Raw genomic sequence first — 18,711 nt, 5'->3', positions numbered from 1 at the left:
CATTATCTGTGGAGAGAGCCAGATACACACAAGGATAATTGTCAGACTATACTATGATACTGTCTTATGAGTTACTGAGAGGCAGTGAAGCTCTATGGTTTCATGCATCGGCTCTGGGGTCAGAAACCCTATTCATCTGAAGCATGGCTCTGTGACAGTTTGAAACCATGGTCCAGTTACTTAACCTCCCCAAGTCCTAGTTTCTCCATTTATAAAGTGGGGATAATAACAGACTATGCCTCATAGAGCAGTCAGAAAGATTAAATGAGATAATCCATGAAAAGCACTCAGCCCAGGGCCTGGCAAACTTTAAGCACTTGCTAATTGGTGACTATTTTTAGGTTTTCTGTGAGCTAGCTGTATGGTGTGATTATACCAACAGATATGATGAGGTCACGAAAGAGGGAAACACCCTCTTTACTTTATCTACTTGTGTTCAGAAAGTAGCTCATTAACATCCCGGACTGCTGCTTGCAATAAATAGTATCAAGCTCTGGTCTTGATACTATATGAAATCAAACTGCAATTGTATTTCAGTTCTGGGAGACTTTTAAGAAGAGGTATCTATCTTAATAACCACAGTCAGTGCACCACAAAGCAAAATAAATGAGCAAAGAAGAAATAGAGAAATAGATCCATTTAATGATGTGTGGCCTCTCCAAAAGGCCAAGACTTTGGATGCTTGCACCACTGACTAATTTGTCTATAGGGTAGGTAGCCCTCTGCAAAGTAGATGGAACATATGAAATAAATCTAAACTGAGAAGCCTTAGTGGCCCGGAGTCCTATCAATCCTGAGACAGAACTCTCTCTTTGAGTTAGAGGTAACTGATTTAACTGGATCAAGACACAGAGCAGTGAGTTGGTGGAATGTGAGAGGAAGGGCATATGGTGATGTGGTTGAGTTTGAGTTGTGAAGTCAGACAGCCATTTGCTCCTTGTGTGTGATCCTGGACACATTATAGCCTGTCTGAGTCTGAGTTTCTTGTCTGGGACTGTGAGAGTAACCATTATAAGCATTTCACAGGATGGCCAAGAGGACTTAAAAAAGTAAAATGCATGTATGCTTGAGTAACACTTTCGAGAGAGGAATTTGTGCCTAGCATATAGTAATCTCTGAATAAATATTAGGCGTTTGTTGTAAAGGGAGGCCTCTCTGTGGCTGGAAAAAGAGAAAGAGTGTGGACATTTCTATGGCTTTTTTTTTTTTCAAAGGGGACAGGGACAGGAAAGAGTGCTTATAACTAAATCTCCCTGGGTCTTCTATGAATAGGAAGCATCTCCAAAAGGAAATCAGTAGTCATTCTTTTACAAAGACCAAGGACTATAGTGAAGGGTGAAGGTTTATGTCAACACCAGTGACAGTCAATTTCCACTGCATCACCCATCCTCAGTCCCAGCTAAACAGACTGGGTGTCACTGAACCCAGAACCTTATTCAAGGGCTTATGACTCATGCAACTACACAGGCCCTACACTCGGACCAATGTTTGGTTTAATGCTCTGCATTGTCATCTTGATATTAATTACTTTATCCTTGAACCTGTTTGTTAAGTGAAGTTCAATGGAACAGTGGAGCGCGCATTTGAGCAGAATTCTCTGAGAAAGAGAGACTCCATATTCTAGTACCCTTTGTGGCACTTCGTCCTGCTTTTTGAAAAAGGAGCCCCATATTTTCATTTTGCACAGGACTTGAAAATGGCATAGCCCATCCCGATTAGATGGGAGACTTTTCTCTTTTGGCCTGCTTCACTGGGCCAGGCTGCCATTTTGAGATCCGATGGATAAATCAGGACTCAGCAGTGACCTAAAAACTTGAGGTGAGCCAAGGGTCATGGTGGGAAGCCAAAAGCACAGCTGCAGGTCTGGGGGAAAGGAAAAGCCTCAGTATCCAAAGGGACTGGGCCGTCAGGGCAGCCTCCAGTGGCTTGAATTGCATCCAGCTGACAGGATGAAGGCCTCATTCTGCCCTACAGTCTGAGTCATGTTGAATGTCTGATGAGCTGAGCATCCTCTGGTAGCAGGAGGGGTCCAGGCAGACTGAGTTAGTGCCTACTGAGCAGGCCAGAAAAACCCCTACAAACGAGTCCCAACAACAGTATCATAGAGACACAGTGTGAGGGACCTCTAGGATGCTGAGATCAAAGCCTCTTTGTGGCTTGGTATAAAGGCATCTCATTCTAGAACTCCTTTGATTTCCAGAAGGAATATTCCTCATCTCCATGACCAATCATGATAAACGCTCAAAGAGATTAATAGCATAATTCATCACAAAGAGTAAATTAATGATCATGGTTTTGCCAGTATGGCTAATTATTAATAATGCTTATTACTGATAATTATTACAGTGTCAGTAGGGAGAGCTGTAACATGGGAATTAAGGGATTTGGGTTCTAGAAAGCTTGGTTAAAATTCACTGGAATAAAAGGGGAAATCTTGAGTTTCTTCTCAGTTTTCTCATCTGTGAAATGGGGATGATAATAACTGTCTTACTACTTACATTGTATAGTCGGAAGGCAACGTCATAGATTCTTAATATGTTTTGAACGGATAACACAAAATAGAAGTGATCATCACAGTTACTAGAACATATCTTACATATCCTTATCTTGGGGAGGAAAGGTAGCCAAAACTTGTTGGGTTCTCATGCTCTTTCAAGCCTGTTACTATTTACTTTTTATTTTTTATCCTTACTTTTATTTATTTATCTTTATCTTATTTTTATTTATCTTTATTATTTCACTACTCTGAAATGAGACCACTTTATAGCTGAGCATTCTGAGGAACAGGGACATTGATTACTTGCCTTAAGTCCTACAGTTCGCAAATGACTAACCACGATTTGAAATAAAGGTGTCTGATTCAAAACCCTATACTTTGTCATGTTGCTTTTGCTAGTAAATTGAGTCCCTGTCTTAGGAGCCTTCTGCAGTAGGTGATGACCAAAATTAGGAGCTTCTATCTGTACATCTAACATTGTGCTGTTGTGTTTGGAACTTGTTTCTTGTTCTGTCTCCTGTCCTTTTGCATGTCTTCTCCCTTTCTCAGTCATGACTGTTGGGTTTCCTCAATGACTTTTTAATCCCTTGGGTCCCAATCTGGGCTCCTCCTTACCTCCATTTTTTTGGTGCTATCTTGTCAGCCTTCTCTGGATTCCTCACATCCTTGAGTTTAATCAACAGGATTTATTTGAGCACAACATGGAGACTAGAAGTCATTTCTATCATTCACAAAAGAAGAAATACAACCAACAAACAATAATATATTCAAGCCTGCTATTTGTCAAAGAAATACCCATGAAAACACCAAAGACAAAGTAAGCCAGAGGAAAAGTGAATAGGGGCACCCCGTGAAGGCAAGAAGCCCTGTGATTTGCACTCATTCCCAGATGCTGGGACAATGGTTGCCACCTTTGTGGAAAGTATTTTGGGAATTGGTGTCCCAAGACCTGAAAGTGTTCATTGATGAGCAGAATTCCTGCAGCATTGTAAGAGCAGCATAATGTTTATTGATATTGCCCACGATGAAGTTTATGATATTGCCCAAAGATGAAGTTTAAAAAGTCATGTCCAACCCCATCTCAATAATAGAACACTGGTTAAATAAATTATGATATACCTATAAGGAACTATATATTATAGGGTCATTAAAAATAATATTTTAATGTATAATTTACAGTATGGACATTAGCCATCATATAAAGCTAAATGAAAAAAAAAAAACCCTATACAAAATTATGTCTATTCCTGTTTCCTAGTTGTGTAAAATAATGTATATTTAGCATCATTTATTTATTCACCAAATATTTCTTAAGTGTGTTCTATGTGCTAAGCACTATGCTAAGTATGCAACATGAGCAAAAAACACCCCATCAGAGGATTCAGCTGTTGAACAATCACACAGAAATAAGTAATTACAAATCCATTGATTGCTAGGACAGAAAATGAAACAGTGTGTTCCAGAGAGTTTAACACTGGCCCATATTTAGACTGGGAGACCAGGGATGGGAAGGTGTTATTGAAGCTGGGCTCTGAAAAGGCAGCTAGGTGGGGAGAAGCATTGCCAACAGAGGGCATGCCTGGAGGGGCCCTGAGGTGGCACAGGTAGGAGTGGGCGAGCTGGAGACTACACACAGGGGGTCTGGAGTGTACATTGGGAGCCCAGTGCAATCCAAACCCCCAGATGGAGCAGGCAAGTGGGAGACTATACACAGAAGTCTGGATTTCACCCTTGGAGTTCAGTGCAATCCAGTGGACACTTCTGGAAGATCGCATTGATGGCAGGTACAGAACGGATAGTAGGGCTCTGTGATAACAAGGATGAGTAGAGGGAAAGGCCCCAACTGAGGGACCCATCAGAGGTTTGTGTCCACCCCACCTGGCACCCCACCCAGATGCTAGTTAAGCCACCCTCTGCTCTGAGGAGATCTAAGACTCAGATTCCCACAGACCAGTGGGGAAGGACATTTCCCTCTTTTCCTCCTTCTACCTTCCACTCCTTTGAGTTCCATCCATTCTTCTATTCGCATCATCTTTGAATACTAGAGAAAATGCCCCCCCCACCGCCCCACGACTACTGACATCGCGTTTTAAAGTCAAGTGTTGGCTCTGACCAAATGAAGCCCTGTCTCAAAATCTAGAACTGCAGTTTTCAAGAACTAGGGATTCAAAGGATACAAGGAAATATTTGTGCTAATTCTGAAATCATTTGTAAGGATAGCAAATGCATGGGGAAAAGTTCTCGACAACTCCATTTCATGCTAATTCCAAGTGATTCCTTGTAGTGCTCTGTGAAGACCCGTGGCAACTTTCTGAGCATCTGTCTTGCATTTGCCTAACAAGTTAATTAACACTTTTTGTCACTCTGGCAGCTTTGGAGGGGAGGCAAGGGGAGGGGGATGTGACAGCCAGTGCTGCCTCGGGTTAACCCTGCATTCCCCCTACTCGGGAGGAAGGCAGCTGAGTTTAGCATTGTCAAAGCAGAGGGCTCTACATTAACCTTTCTGATTCTGTCTGCAGTTGGGGCACCCAGGGCGACTTCTCGACAACCCATGCACTGCCTGCTGTGAAGGTGAAGCTGTTCACAGAGAGCACAGGCGTCCTGGCCTTGGAGGACAAGGAGCTCGGACGGGTAAGCGCTCCCCATCACAAGGAGCTCCAAAGAGCAGGGTCCCCAGGTCCTAAAGGCAGCATTGCCAAGTAGGAAAGGTCCCGCTTTGGGTTTGAATCCACAGGCTCTACTTTCCATTGACTGTGTGACCTTGGGCAAGTCCCTCAACCTCTCCAACACTCTGTTTCTCCTCTTTAAATCTGGACTACCAATAGTGCATGCTGCAGAAGTCAGAGTAGGGGTTCTCCACAACCTGAGACCCAGAAACTCTCTAGAGCAAAGATTTGCAATGACCCTCCTATCCTGAAGTGAAATTATTGTATGATTTAACAAACCGACCCATCTAACAATTTAAAAATCAATACAATGACATAATATGAAGGAGAAATAAAAGGGAATTAGTTAAGAAAAATAACTTCAAAATGTAAAGATTTAGGGACAACCGCACTTAGAAGACCTAAAGAAGGAATGTGAACCACTCCAAAGGTCACGGCCACAATACCTGCCCTGGAGGGGAGAAGCTCTGAAGCTTAAATGTCAGTAAACGGATTTCTTGAAACAGCCCACAAATCTTGGTAACAAAGTTTCCTCAATTTCCCTGGAAAAGCACCAAAAATACTTTGAGTGTATATTGTTCCAAATTACAAAAATTCAACGGAGTGAAGTTTAAGGATCTAATTGCTTATTAAATGATTCATGAATTCTGCAAGTAGAGGGGGCTCCAAGGAGATGCACGATAACCAAAGTTTCTGTAGAAGGAGGATGGGGCGAGAAATTATCAGCAAAGGAAAAGGATTGTTTTAGGCAAGGTGGCTTTCCTTTAGGGGGGAAAGTGAGAGGTCTTATCACACAGATGACCCTGTCTCTCTCTGAGGGATGGAGGGGGGCTCACGTGGCAGATTCACCAGCCCTGACCAAAAACTTCCTGATGGACCCGTTAAGACTACATTTCTGGGGGAGGTTGAAAGTGAAGTTAGATTATGTCCTGAGCACCATTTTGGGAACAAATGATACCCTTTGATGCCTGTGGTTTTCTTCTTAACAATATGTAAAGAAGATTTAAGATCCAGACTCAGTTCGTTATAAACAGGCTTTTCCACCTCCACTCATACCCAGTGGGAATATTCAGAAGTCGGGTACCACGCAGGACGATTCCTCACTGAGGAGAAGCGTCTCATTCACTGCATGGCATGTAGTATCCCTGGGCCCCAGCCATACAGTACCAACAGAGCCCAGCACCATTTTCTTGTCGACCAAAAATGTCCCCCAGATTTCTGAAACATCCCAAAAGGAGGCCCCAATCCCTTTGAGTACCACTGAGAATTATAATAAAGACATTTCTTTTTACCTCTCAGCTATCAACTCTGCACCACGCAGCCGTTATTTTCAGAATGTAAGTTAGATTTGCTGACTTCAAATGCTTCCATCACTCCACACTGCTTACAATAAAATTACAACTCTGTAGCACAGCTACAAAGATTCATGTGATCTGGCTTCTGCCCACCTTCTCGGCCTCTTTTGTTGCTACATTTCCCTTCCTCCACTATTCCCAAGAGCACTGGGGACAGTTCTCAGTCCACTGAATAAACCACTCTTTTCCTGCATCAGAGGGCTTTCTCCCTGTCTGGAGCACCCCCCACTGCCTAGCTCTTCAAAAGTTTGCCTCCTTCCTTACATAGATGCTGCTCCCTCCCCAGAGAGCCCTTTCCTGACAGCTCATCTTCCTTCATTCACCACCCCAGCCACCTAAATTTGATCACCGTCCACTAAATTTGATCACCAAGGAGAGAAAGAGAGAGTAATTTACAGAAATTTTGGCTTCTGTCTCCTACACTAGACAACGAAAACCCCATGGGCATAGAAACCTAAACTACTCTGTTCACTACCCTATACCGTGAACCCAGCACAGAGACTCCCAGTACATTTCATTCCATACTGGTTGATTTCATAATTCCTTCTGAAAGCTGTGTAACCTCGGCCAAACGTTCAACCTCTCTAAGCCCCCTAGTATGTCAGTGGAATAAGGTGAGAACACCTGCAGACAAGCACACAGGCACATACTTCTAACAAGGCCAGGAAGAACACAGTAAGCATGCTTTCTTTTTTCATCCTTTTGTGCCAATTTACTTAATCTGGCTTTCATCTATAGAGCTGACCCAGAATCGTATTACTAGGATGCCAACAAGGATATTAGTGTTAGAAGTGGCAAGTCCGGCAATCCTCAGCCTGAGTCCACAGAAGGTTCCACAGAATCCAGGAACCCCTTGAAATCGTTTGCAAATGTCGAGGTGGGGAGGGGCATATGTGCATTTTTCTGAAGACACAAGTCTAAAGCATTCACCAACTTCTCAAAGCTGTCTCCACTTAGGAAAGTTAAGCCCACTGGGCTAGTCAAACCCTTTTATTTATAGGGGAGAAAACAGATTCCCACGAAAGGCAGGAAGCTTCCCCAGATCCACCCAGTTAGGTGCTGCCCAGGCACTATACATTTGCCATTGGCCAGGGCCTGGCCCTGAGGACACAGTGAAGCCCTCTCCCTGATGCTCCATGATAACCGTGATGAGTTATTGCTTATCCTGCCCAGACGAGTGCACTGAGGCCCAGAGGAGCTAAGTAATGTGCCAGGGATGATGCTGACTCATCTCCAGGGCCGCTTCCACTGTACCACTTTGTTCCTATGCAGAAATAAAACTCTTGGTTCTACTGCTGTGGGGAAGGCCACGGGCTTGCCACAGCCCCATACAGTTAATCATTTCTTAATAACTCATTCTCTCCTCCAAACCCATTATGTATTTTCCCAGATAAGAATGTACTCTTCCGGGGAGCCTGTGTGGATCAGTGGGTTCAAGCCTCTGCCTTCAGCTCAGGTCATGATCCCAGGGTCCTGGGATGGAGCCCAACATCGGGATCTCTGCTCAGCAGGGAGCCTCCTTCCCCCCCCGCCCCCGCCTGCCTTTCTACCTGCTTGTCATCTCTGTCAAATAAATAAATAAAATCTTTAAAAAAACTTTTTTTTAAGTTTATATTAAAAAAAAAAAAAAAAAAAAAAAGAATGTACTTTTCCTACCAAAGAAACTTTCCCCCGGTTGCGGTGGAATCAGTGTGGTTGGTCTTTGTGCCAGCTGGGGCGCCCTCTGCTGGCAGCACCTCCTCACGCAGCAGCTGATGATAGCTGCTTTCTTGTTTAAAGTGAAGCAATTTCTTGTACCCCTGAGGGAGTGTGTCTATGCTCTAACTGTTCCCAAGCTTAGTAGGACACAGCCACATTTAAAATCCCAGTGCTACATTCATTCATTCAACAATATCTAGCTTGTTCATTATGCTTCATTTTAATCAACCTTTTTAATTGAAGAAATAATTCATCCACTGAAAAAAAATTAATGGATATTAGTGAAAATGAATGATTCCCCCCACCTTGCCCAAGTAGCTTTTCCAGAGAAAAACCTTGTTTTCACTTTATTGTGTATTCCTCACCCAGTATTCTAAGCATGTACAACCATAGCATACACAAACATATGTATATACATCGAAAGAAAGAAAGAATAAGGAAGGAAGGAAAAGGTGAGCACAGCTGGAAGTTACTGTATACATAGTGCTTTGTACTTAACTTGAAATATTAGTATATTTGAAGATTAGTCCATGTTAGCCCATGCTGACATGCTTCCTGTTTCACAGATGTGTAATATTTCATGTATAGATGTATCATAATATATTTAGGTTGTTTCCAGTCTTTGTCTGTATAAACAATGCTTCAATGAATAACCTTGAATTTATTTCTTTGCACATATGTGTGTGTGTGTGTATGTGTAGCATAGTTTTCAAAAAAATGTTTTGCTGAATGAAATTTGAATTTTGACAGATACTACCAAATTGTCCCTTAAAGAGTATACACCAATTGATACTTCCACAAAAGGCGTAAGTGACTGTTTCTTTAAACCCTTGCCAATACTGTAATATTATCAAACTTCTATTCATGGGATAGGATTGTGAGCCCATGGTGTACCATCATTTGTGACATGCACAGAACAAACAGAAATAATGACAGGCAAAAATTTCTGACTTCAAAAAACTTAAGGAATATAGACATAAAAACTAGAAATTATAGTGCAATGTGGTAAGTGGTCTCTAAAGAACACCTGGGAGCACAGAGCTAGGGGATGTAACCCAGGGATTACAGGGATGATCAGGGATGCCTTCCCAGGGTCGAAGGTAGTTGCAGAAGTAAGGAGGATATATAGGCTAAGGCTTGGAGAGGACCAGCCAGGTAAAAGCTCAGGGTAAAGCAGCCCCCCACCCCAGAAGGACCTGCCCATGTGCCCAGGTAACTGAGAGAAGCTGGGGCTGGCCGGCATGCAGCTCACTGCACGGAGTGGGTTGTGTTCCCACATCAGCATCACCACATCAAAGCACAGCACACATGGGCCTCGGCTGAGATGACAAAGTGCTTGATTAGCAGCCTGGAATGTCCAGATGAGGTGTCTGGACTGCTCAGGGCTCATGTGCACCCAGGAGGACCCTAATAATTCAGCAGGCCTGACACATACAAAGGAGTCATCGACCCGTCAGGCACATGGCAGGGTGGAGATGAAGATGGAGGAGAACTGCAGTGACCTCATCTCTCCATCCATCCCGGAGAGGAAGTCTCCCTGGGGAGCCTCCACGTGGAAGAAGAAGTCTTTGTGGAGGGGCCAGTAATGAGCTGTGGTCATTTGTGTCGACGAATGGACACCATATTGCCAGTGGGAAACACGCCCAGAATCCATATGGTGGAAGGCCTGTTAACGAGCTCCGGGTGCCCAGAGCGCTGCTCCTGCTTTGATTTTGCCAAATGGGCAGGAGCAGAAGGAGGCTCAGGGCCTTGCCTGCTGCTGTTCTGGCCCTGGTTGGGCTTTCTCTTACCAGCCCCTCCCCCTCCTGGCTTCCCAGCACATCAACCTCGCTCCCCAACCCCTCAGGCCAAACTAGCTCAGGAGACAGTGTCCTCGTCCCTGGGATCAGCAGCAGCCCCTCTCTCCATCTCCAGAAAGCAGGGGTCTCAGGAAATGGAACACCATATAGAGAGACATATAGGGACAGGCATTCCCTTGAGGGGAGGGAGAGGTCCCCGCTGCCCAGCGGCACCCTGACTTCCTTGCTCCCAGCATCCTACAACATATTACACTTCGCTGGTACCAGTTATGTCAGTTGATCACTTGGTGATAGAATTTTAACTAAATTAACCCTCGCAGAATGAGTAAGTGGCCTGCAAAGATTCCTACAGAAGGGCTATCATCTTAGGATGATGCTAGTATTGCATCCCTGGCAAACAGCATGAAAACGGTGGAGCTGACACCCGTCCTGCTAAGCAGGCGTGCTGTCATCCGCGTCGTGAGAGAAATTCCCTGCCAAAGTCATCAGATAGGCTAGACGTCAGTCAAGAGATTCTGAAATATTTACAAGACTACTTGAGATTTACTTCCAGTGTCATGAACAGTGAGGCTTACCCTAAATATATAGGGTGCCCTTAAAATATAGCTAATCATAGCATGAAGCCACCACAATTAGCAAGATACTTGAAAATACAGCTTTTTATATTTAGCTCTTTTTCAAGATTTTATTTATTTATTTATTTAACACAGAGAAATTACAAGTAGGCAGAGAGGCAGGCGGGGGTGGGGGGGGACCAGGCTCCTTGCTGAGTAGAGAACCCAATGCGGGGCTCGATCCTAGGACCCCGAGATCATGACCTGAGCAGAAGGCAGAGGCTTTAACCCACTGAGCCACCCAGGCGCCCCTATTTAGCTCATTTTTAAGACTTCTGTATTTATGTATATTTTATGGTATATGTAACAATGTAATATATTAATACAAAGTAAGTGTATATGATGTAAACAGAATGTAAATATGACATATTTATATAACATATATAAATATACAATGATATTTTCTATATTTATGTATCAATGGTGTTGTATTTTTGTATCGATAGCAATATATTTAGAGAGATTGGGCTACTGGGTCAATGAATTCTGCCTGCATAGGGCGTGATCAGAAAATCTTTGGCAGCCTCAGGTCTGAAAAATCAGGCCTCCTATTTCAATTCTGTCATAAGACGTTGAGAAGACTCAGCAAAAATGGATCAATTTTTTTTCATCAGAGAGAGAGGATGTAATGGAGGGGGTGGGGCGTGGAAACGGTCACGCCTGGAATGAGAAGGAGTGAAAAATCAGCACAAACAAGGCGCCTCAGAGCCACCGATTTTATGTTTCCACCCGGGTCTCCCGCCCTTCCTGAGCTCTCGCGAGAAGCTTTCAGCTCGCACCCACCCCGCGAGCTCTCGCGAGAAGTCCTCTGCTTCCTCCCTGCCCCACGACTCAGGCTTGTGGTAAGGCCGGCTTGTCGGCCAGACTCCGAACCTTTCCTGTCCCTTGCGGAGGGGTTAGGAACCCCGAAGAGAGGCTGCCTTCCCCAGCACCGAAAGAAAATAGCTGCTGCGAAAACAGCCGAAGCCCACAGGCAACAAACCAGGGCACGCTGTCACCACGAAAGCAAATCTTAGCAAGCCCAGCTTTTGTTGCGCCCATATTTAGTGCCTGTTCCCTCAGCTGAGGGGATTTTCCACATCGTTCACTCCTGAGGAACAGTGCATGTTCCTCAGATCCCATGTGGCTCTAGAGAACTCAGGTAGCAAAATGAAGAAGGGGGTGTGCTGAGTTACCCACTCCTTGCCCCGCTCCCGGCCCCGGAAGCAGTGAGGACCAAGCAGGAGGCTCCCGTTGGGAGTGGCGTCTCTGAAGCACACAGTGAAAGACGCTTTCAAAGAGCTCATCCTTACCGCTGTGTCTGATGCCTTTCAGGCCAGGACAGAGTCGGTGTTGCATGACAGAGGTGCCACGGTCTGGCGAAATGCTGTGCCAATGTGTGAGTGTCAGCAAGACCCTTCCCTTGCGTAGGTCTCGCATTTCTCATCCCTCCCATAAAGTCCCTTCCATTTTCCCCTGCGGGCTTCCTCTTCCTGAAAGGGGAAGGAACCCTGAGGAGTGGAAAGACGAGTGGGAGAGAGGTGCCCTGACGTGTAAGGATATTTCTTCCTTTGTACATCCGTGTTCTTACAGGGAGAGAATCGTGTGTGAACATCGTCCATTCCAGGTTGCTTTAGGACTTTGGAATTTTAGGAAATATACAAAAACTATATCACAGAAACCGCTGATCTCGACTTTTACTGAATTAGCCAGGGAGAGAGAGAATAGTGCAAGAGAACACCATTTCTGTCTTCGAGCTGGTCTGCTTGGCAAGAGGCAGCCACGGTTGGTAGACGGAGCCTTGGATAGGAGTCCGATATCCAGGTTTCTGCTTTATTTAACAGCCCTTAGCTATGGCAGCTGGACAAGACACTCAGCTTCTCAGCAGCAAAGTTTCTCATCTATTAAAAACACGCCCATGACCAGGTTTCCATTTTCTGGCTAAAATCATTGTCCTTTTTCCTTACAGGTTATTCTCCATCCCACCCCAAACAGCCCCAAACAGTCAGAGTGGCACAAAATGACAGTCTCCAAAAACTGCCCCGATCAAGACCTCAAAATCAAACTTGCTGTCCGAATGGATAAGCCTCAGAACATGAAACATTCTGGGTAAGTGTTTCTTCTCTGAGTGATAGTTTTAGGGAGATCTCCATCCGTTTCCTAAAATATTTTCTAAAAAGAAAAACTATCTTCAGAGAAGTACTTGGAAGGAAATACAAAGGATTCATGAGAGATTGCTATAAACTTCCTCAGTTCTTACGATTACTGTATGTGCATTTGTGCTATCAAGACAGAATGATTTCCTTCTTTTCTAATAGGATTTCCAGAACAATTCAAAATGTTCCCAGAAGCATGCTGGGTGGTTCTGGTTCAGGAGGTTTTACTGACTTCATGTACCTCTTCAGTGGCATCTAGATCTTTCAGACTCTATGTATCTTCCACTTGCATCTTTGTTAACAACCACGTCCAAGAGACGTGAGCAAGTGCCATAGGCGACATTCAGACATTCAGTTCACATTGAATCAGTGTTAGTGTTTAGTGTAGTCTTCAAATAAATGACCAAAACATAAAAAATGTATGATCACCTTCAGTTTCTTAAGGTTGAGAGGCATGAACAATTAAGTGATTTCAAGTAGCATAAAAAGAATAAGTGAAGTAAGTTTCATTTCACAGATCAATGATTTGTACAGAAAATGTTTATTGACAACTGGATATATGCCATGGCCTATTAAACTGCTTGGACCCCGCTATCTCAGTAAATGTGGTCACTTGGAGAGAAGTTGGGCCATATAATTCCGAATGGGGGGATGTCTAACCAGTGAAAGGGAGTGGATTGCTTTTCAGGGATTCTGCAGGTACCAATTGCCAACTGGGTATCATTCTGCTTAGCCCCTCTGCTCAGTAGAAACATCTCAATTCTCTTTGGGGTGTGTGCATTTATGAGATGGCTTAAAGTGATAAAATTGACATGAAAACTGAGAATTGGTTATGTGCTAGAGGCTTGGGGAATGCAAAAACCCAAGACTAGGGACTAGCCACTGATTAAGACATTTAAATAGAGACTTTAAACAGGTCCAGGAGGGAACGGTCAGGACAGGAAGTACACTCCCCAGCAGATGAGCAGACCACAGCAACACGTGGTTGGGGAATAAAGAACAGCATTCTAGCTTTGGTGCCTTGGAGTTTTAGGGAACATGGAATGCTCAAGGTTCCAGAGAAAAGATAGATACTTTCCAGTCAGGGCACTGGAGGCAATCAGGCATGGGGAACTCCAGAAAAGAAAATGTCTCCCAACAAGTGGGAGGCCCAGTACTGAATCTGAGCTCTGGCATGGATTTAGAGAATTTGCATGGCATTAACTCGAAGCCAAACTGTTCCCAGAGCCTGAGATGGGACTATGCCAAAACTCTTCTGCCTGAGGCCATGGGAAGGCTGTGGAGAGTGAGTCAGACCCTTGCTACACATGTAGTCTTTTTTCAGCTGTCCATGATGAAGGGCAGCTAGCTTCACTTCAATCAAGTTATCCTCTCATGAAGATTCTCATGAAATATTTGTGAAGTCAGCTTTCCTCCTCCTTACCATACTCCTGGCATATATTCTAAAAATGTTAAGTGGAATTTCTCCCTCATATTTCTTCCCCCTTGATGTAAACATTCCAGTTTCAAGACAATAGGTTTGAGAATTCTTTTAGGTCTCTATAGCACACAGGAAAAGATTCTGAATATTTAGCAAACTATTGGCTCATAAATGCTTAGTAACTATTTGCTAAAAGAACCAGAGTGTGAATGAGTAGGATGGAAGGAGATGAGAGAGAGAAATGAGGAGAGTAGGACAGACCAAAGAGAGAGACAAAACTAAAGTATGACTAAATGTATGTGTCCTCAAAAGTTCAGTTTTTTTAAACTTCTGTCAAGGATCAGTACCTCACCCGACCTACTCAGCCCCTTTGAAGCACCAAACGAGGAGTTTTTCAAGTACTCCCACATTTAAGCTCCACGGTACACCTTGCACGGGTATTAATTTCTCTATGGAACACATTCCCATTTCTCACGTTCTTTTCATTTACTGTGTTGGAAACTGAAGTAACTGATCTGAATTCACTAATTTTTCTGTTGATTCATTTGCAAAATTATTGAGACATTTTAGACTAGCTTGACCCTATGGATGACAGAAGAAATATGTAACTCCCTTCTGACAGTTTACATAGCTATTTCATATTACTGACTGCCATGTAAAAATCACTGCTCTGCTAGGAAATAACAAGGAAGGCCTCAAGGAGCCCTGAGAAGTAGGCAATGATTTTTTTACTAACACTGTCAGACCCAATGTGGCCTAAATCAGGCATGCACAGCATTAGTTGTGCAAGAGATGACAAAGAAAATAAAAATGTTTACTGTGGACTGCAGTTGTTGTTTTTTTTTTTTTTTTTCATTTAAAGTTAAAATAGCTTCACTGAGCCCCATTGTGTGGTAAAGGAGAGAAATACCAGAATAGTGTTAAAGCTTAAAGAATGGTAGAGAGAAGGAAATTTTAAAAAGCATGACTGAGGTTATAAATTGTATCTACTTTCACGTTTATTAAAACATAAAAGGAAAATCAGAATTACTGTGAATGAGTCCTTGTTGGTGGACTGTGGTTCCTTGAATGAAACACCGGGCCATTCGGAATAACTTTCCTTATTGAACAGAAAAATGTTAGTAAGAAAGTCAATGCTGCTTTCTGCTTAAGACATTAGGATCTGGGCCTGTTTGACAATGAGCAAGTCCTCGGAGAGTAATTTTTCATATTTTACGTCCACATAGTGTTTTCAAGCTCAGCAAATGTATTCACATTCACTTTCTCATTTTATCTCTGAAATAGCCTCATAGAGACTAGTTATCATTATATTCCCATCTCCAGTGGCCTCTCCCTTCACCCAGTTGCTCAGACCAAGAAACTTGGGGTCATCTTGGACATTTCTCTTTCACTTTTGCTCCTCATCTCATCCAGCAGCGAATTCTGTTCACTGCAAATAAGATAAACCTACAGTTCAACCTCTCCTCACCACCACTATATCACCATTTGGACACAAGTCTCCAATCTTCTTCCCCTTCACTTGTGCCCTTACTCTGTAAGCAGTCCATCCCCCTACTGCTATCCTTGCTTCCCTGTACTCTGTTTCCCACCAGGAAGCAAGAGTAATTTTTTTTTTAATTTTTAATTTTTTATAAACATATATTTTTATCCCCAGGGGTACAGGTCTGTGAATCACCAGGTTTACACACTTCACAACACTCACCATAGCACATACCCTCCCCAATGTCCATAACCCCACCCCCCTCCCCCAACCCCCTCCCCCCAGCAACCCTCAGTTTGTTTTGTCAGATTAAGAGTCACTTATGGTTTGTCTCCCTCCCAATCCCATCTTGTTTCATTTATTCTTCTCCTACCCCCTTAACCCCCCATGTTGCAGCAAGAGTAATTTTTGAAAAACATTTACTTGTTTGTTTGTTTGTTTGTTTATTATTTATTCATTTGAGAGAGAAAGAGAGAGTGCAAGCAAAGGGAGGGGGGCAAAGGGTGAGAGAGAATCTCAAGCAGACTCCATGGAGCCCGATGTGGGGCTCAATCCCAGGACCCCAAGACTGTGACCTGAGCTGAAATCAAGAGTCGGTGTTTAACCAACTGAGCCACCCAGGCGCCCAAGAGTAATATTTTTTAACACAGAAGTTGGCTCATGCCACTCCAATGCTGGAGCTGGAAAACCTCCAATGATTCCCCATCTCAGAGGAAAACCCTTTGTTGTTACCATGGCTATAAAGACTCCACTACCTCCCTGACCTTGATCACTCCTCCAGCCACATGGGCCTCCCTGCTGTTCCCCAAAGACTCCAGGTGCGGGGCGCCTGGGTGGCTGAGTGGGTTAAAGCCTCTGCCTTCAGCTCAGGTCATGATCCCAGGATCCTGGGATAGAGCCCCGCATTGGGCTCTCTGCTCAGCAGGGAGCCTGCTCTCCCTCTCTCTCTGCATGCCTCTCTGCCTACTTGTGATCTCTGTCTGTCAAATAAATAAATAAAATCTTAAAAAAAAAAAAAAAAAGACTCCAGGTGCACCCGCACCTCAGGGTCCTTGTTCCCACCCTTCCCTCTACCTTGGATTTATCTTCTTCTTCACACAGCTTTCTACATAGCTTACCTGATTTCTGCAGGTCTCTGTACCATATCAGAATGCCTTCCTTTCCTGCCCCACTTGTGTCCTCTCTCTTTCTCTTACTGTGTCTTATTTTCAGGATTGCCCTTATCACAATCTCACACACCATATATTTCTTTGTTTATTGATTTGTTGTCTCTCTTCCCCCATTGAATTGTGAGTTCCTTGTCACTAAGGACATTTGTCTCCCCTATTCAAAGTAGCTATTACAGGGCCTGCCATGTAGTAAAAGTTCAATAAATTAATCTAATCGTTGTGTCAATGAATAAGTGAATGAATTAATTGCCACATTACACATAGAGAAACAGATGTGGAGTGGTGAACGGACCTGCCCAAATGAAATTAAACATTGAAGCCAGGTCTAGAATTGTGTTATTCCTACCTTAACAAAGGACCAAAAACTTAAAAGAAATGCAGAGCTCGCCTGATGCCACTTTGGATTCAGTCAGTGAACCATAGTACACCAACCCAGAGTAATTTACAGCAAATCTGATTTTCCTGTTATGCTTCAACAAAATGTGAAGGGGATACAGTTTATAAGTCTCAGCCGTGGTTCTTCAAAATCCCCTCTCTTCTTCCCATTTTCTTAGCTGTGTCACTACTGTAGACCTTGTTCTTCAAAACTATCACACTTGTCTCTCCTCCCTGCAAATCTCCAAAACACCACTCAGATTGGCACAGACTCTCAAACAAGACTACTACTACTGACCTAATTGAATATTTTCAGGATTCCATATTCTCTCTCTTTTGGCTTATTCTCTATAAATGTCAATTAGTTTAAGTTGGTTGACAGTGTTGTTGAAATTGTCCAAATACAGACTTTCTAACAATTATTGAGAGAAAAGTATTGTAATCTCTGACTTTAATTATAGATATTTCTGTTTCTTCTTATAATTCTGTCCACGTTTGTCTCATTTACTTTGAAGCTCTATTCTTAAATGCATAAACGTTTAAGGTTATTATGTCTTCTTGATGAATTGACCCTTTTTTTATTATGAAATGTTCTTCTTTATCCTCGGGAATATTCTTTGCCCTGAAATTTACTTTGTGAGACAGTAATATAGCCACTCCAGCTTTTTAAAAGACTAATGTTAGCATGGTAAATCCTTTCGATCCTACTATTTTTAACTCATGCCTTTAGAGTTAAAGTATATTTCTTGTAGGCAGCATGAAATTAGCTCTAGCCTTTTAAATCCAATCTGAAGATCTCTGCCTTTGAATTGGAATATTTAGCCTATTTATATTTAATGTGATTATTGATATAATTAGGTTTAAATTAAATTGCTCTATGGTGAGTGCTGTGAAGTGTGTAAACCTGGCGATTCACAGACCTGTACCCCTGGGGATAAAAATATATTATATGTTTATAAAAAATAAAATTAAAAAAAATTAAATTGCTATTTGTCACCTTGCTTTTTTGTTTTCTCTTTATTCCATCTAATCTTTGTCCTCTTTTCCTCCTTTTTTTTTTTTTTGCCTTCTTTTGGACTAATTGAATACTTTCATGATTCTGTTTTATCTTCCCTATTGTATTATTGTCTATAAATGCCAGCTAGGTCAATCACCTAGGAGGTAGTCCTTGGCACTAACCACTTACCGGCTGTAGGCAAGTTGCTTAACCTCTGTGAACCTCATTTTGCTCAGCATAAAATGGAGCTTGTGATAGTTTTGCCTCATAAGGTTGTTGAGATAATTAAATGAGTTAATACATGTAAAGCATTTAGAACAGGGACTGATACGTGGTTAGGGCTACAGCTACATAAGAGTTGGTGCTGGAGACTGTTGTTATCATTGTTTGCTTTCATTCATTTATTGTGCTTCTTCCCAGCCCATGCTTCTTTCTGTTGGGCTGCTGCATGAAGACTGAAGTATCTGGAGTCTTAGCACCCTCCGTGTTTTCATTCTTTCTCCCAG

General features: G+C 43.0%; 1 protein-coding gene across 4 annotated transcripts in view; it reads left to right on the top strand.

Annotated features, from left to right (window-relative positions):
* LOC111144071 (calcium dependent secretion activator) overlaps window positions 1-18,711 on the top strand; it is a 469,442-nt gene that overhangs the window by 275,135 nt on the left and 175,596 nt on the right. For all 4 annotated transcript variants that reach the window (XM_022498167.1, XM_022498166.1, XM_022498164.1 and 1 more), the window contains 2 exons: window positions 5,017-5,128; window positions 12,578-12,717. In XM_022498167.1, coding sequence (XP_022353875.1) covers window positions 5,017-5,128; window positions 12,578-12,717 — 252 coding nt within the window. The remainder of the gene's footprint in view (window positions 1-5,016; window positions 5,129-12,577; window positions 12,718-18,711) is intronic.

The sequence above is a fragment of the Enhydra lutris genome, unplaced genomic scaffold (assembly GCF_002288905.1).
Source record: "Enhydra lutris kenyoni isolate GAN:26980312 unplaced genomic scaffold, ASM228890v2 scaffoldscaffold10, whole genome shotgun sequence".
NCBI lineage: Eukaryota > Metazoa > Chordata > Mammalia > Carnivora > Mustelidae > Enhydra > Enhydra lutris.
Note: the sequence above shows the minus strand (reverse complement) of the source record. Positions and strands in the feature narration are given on the sequence as shown.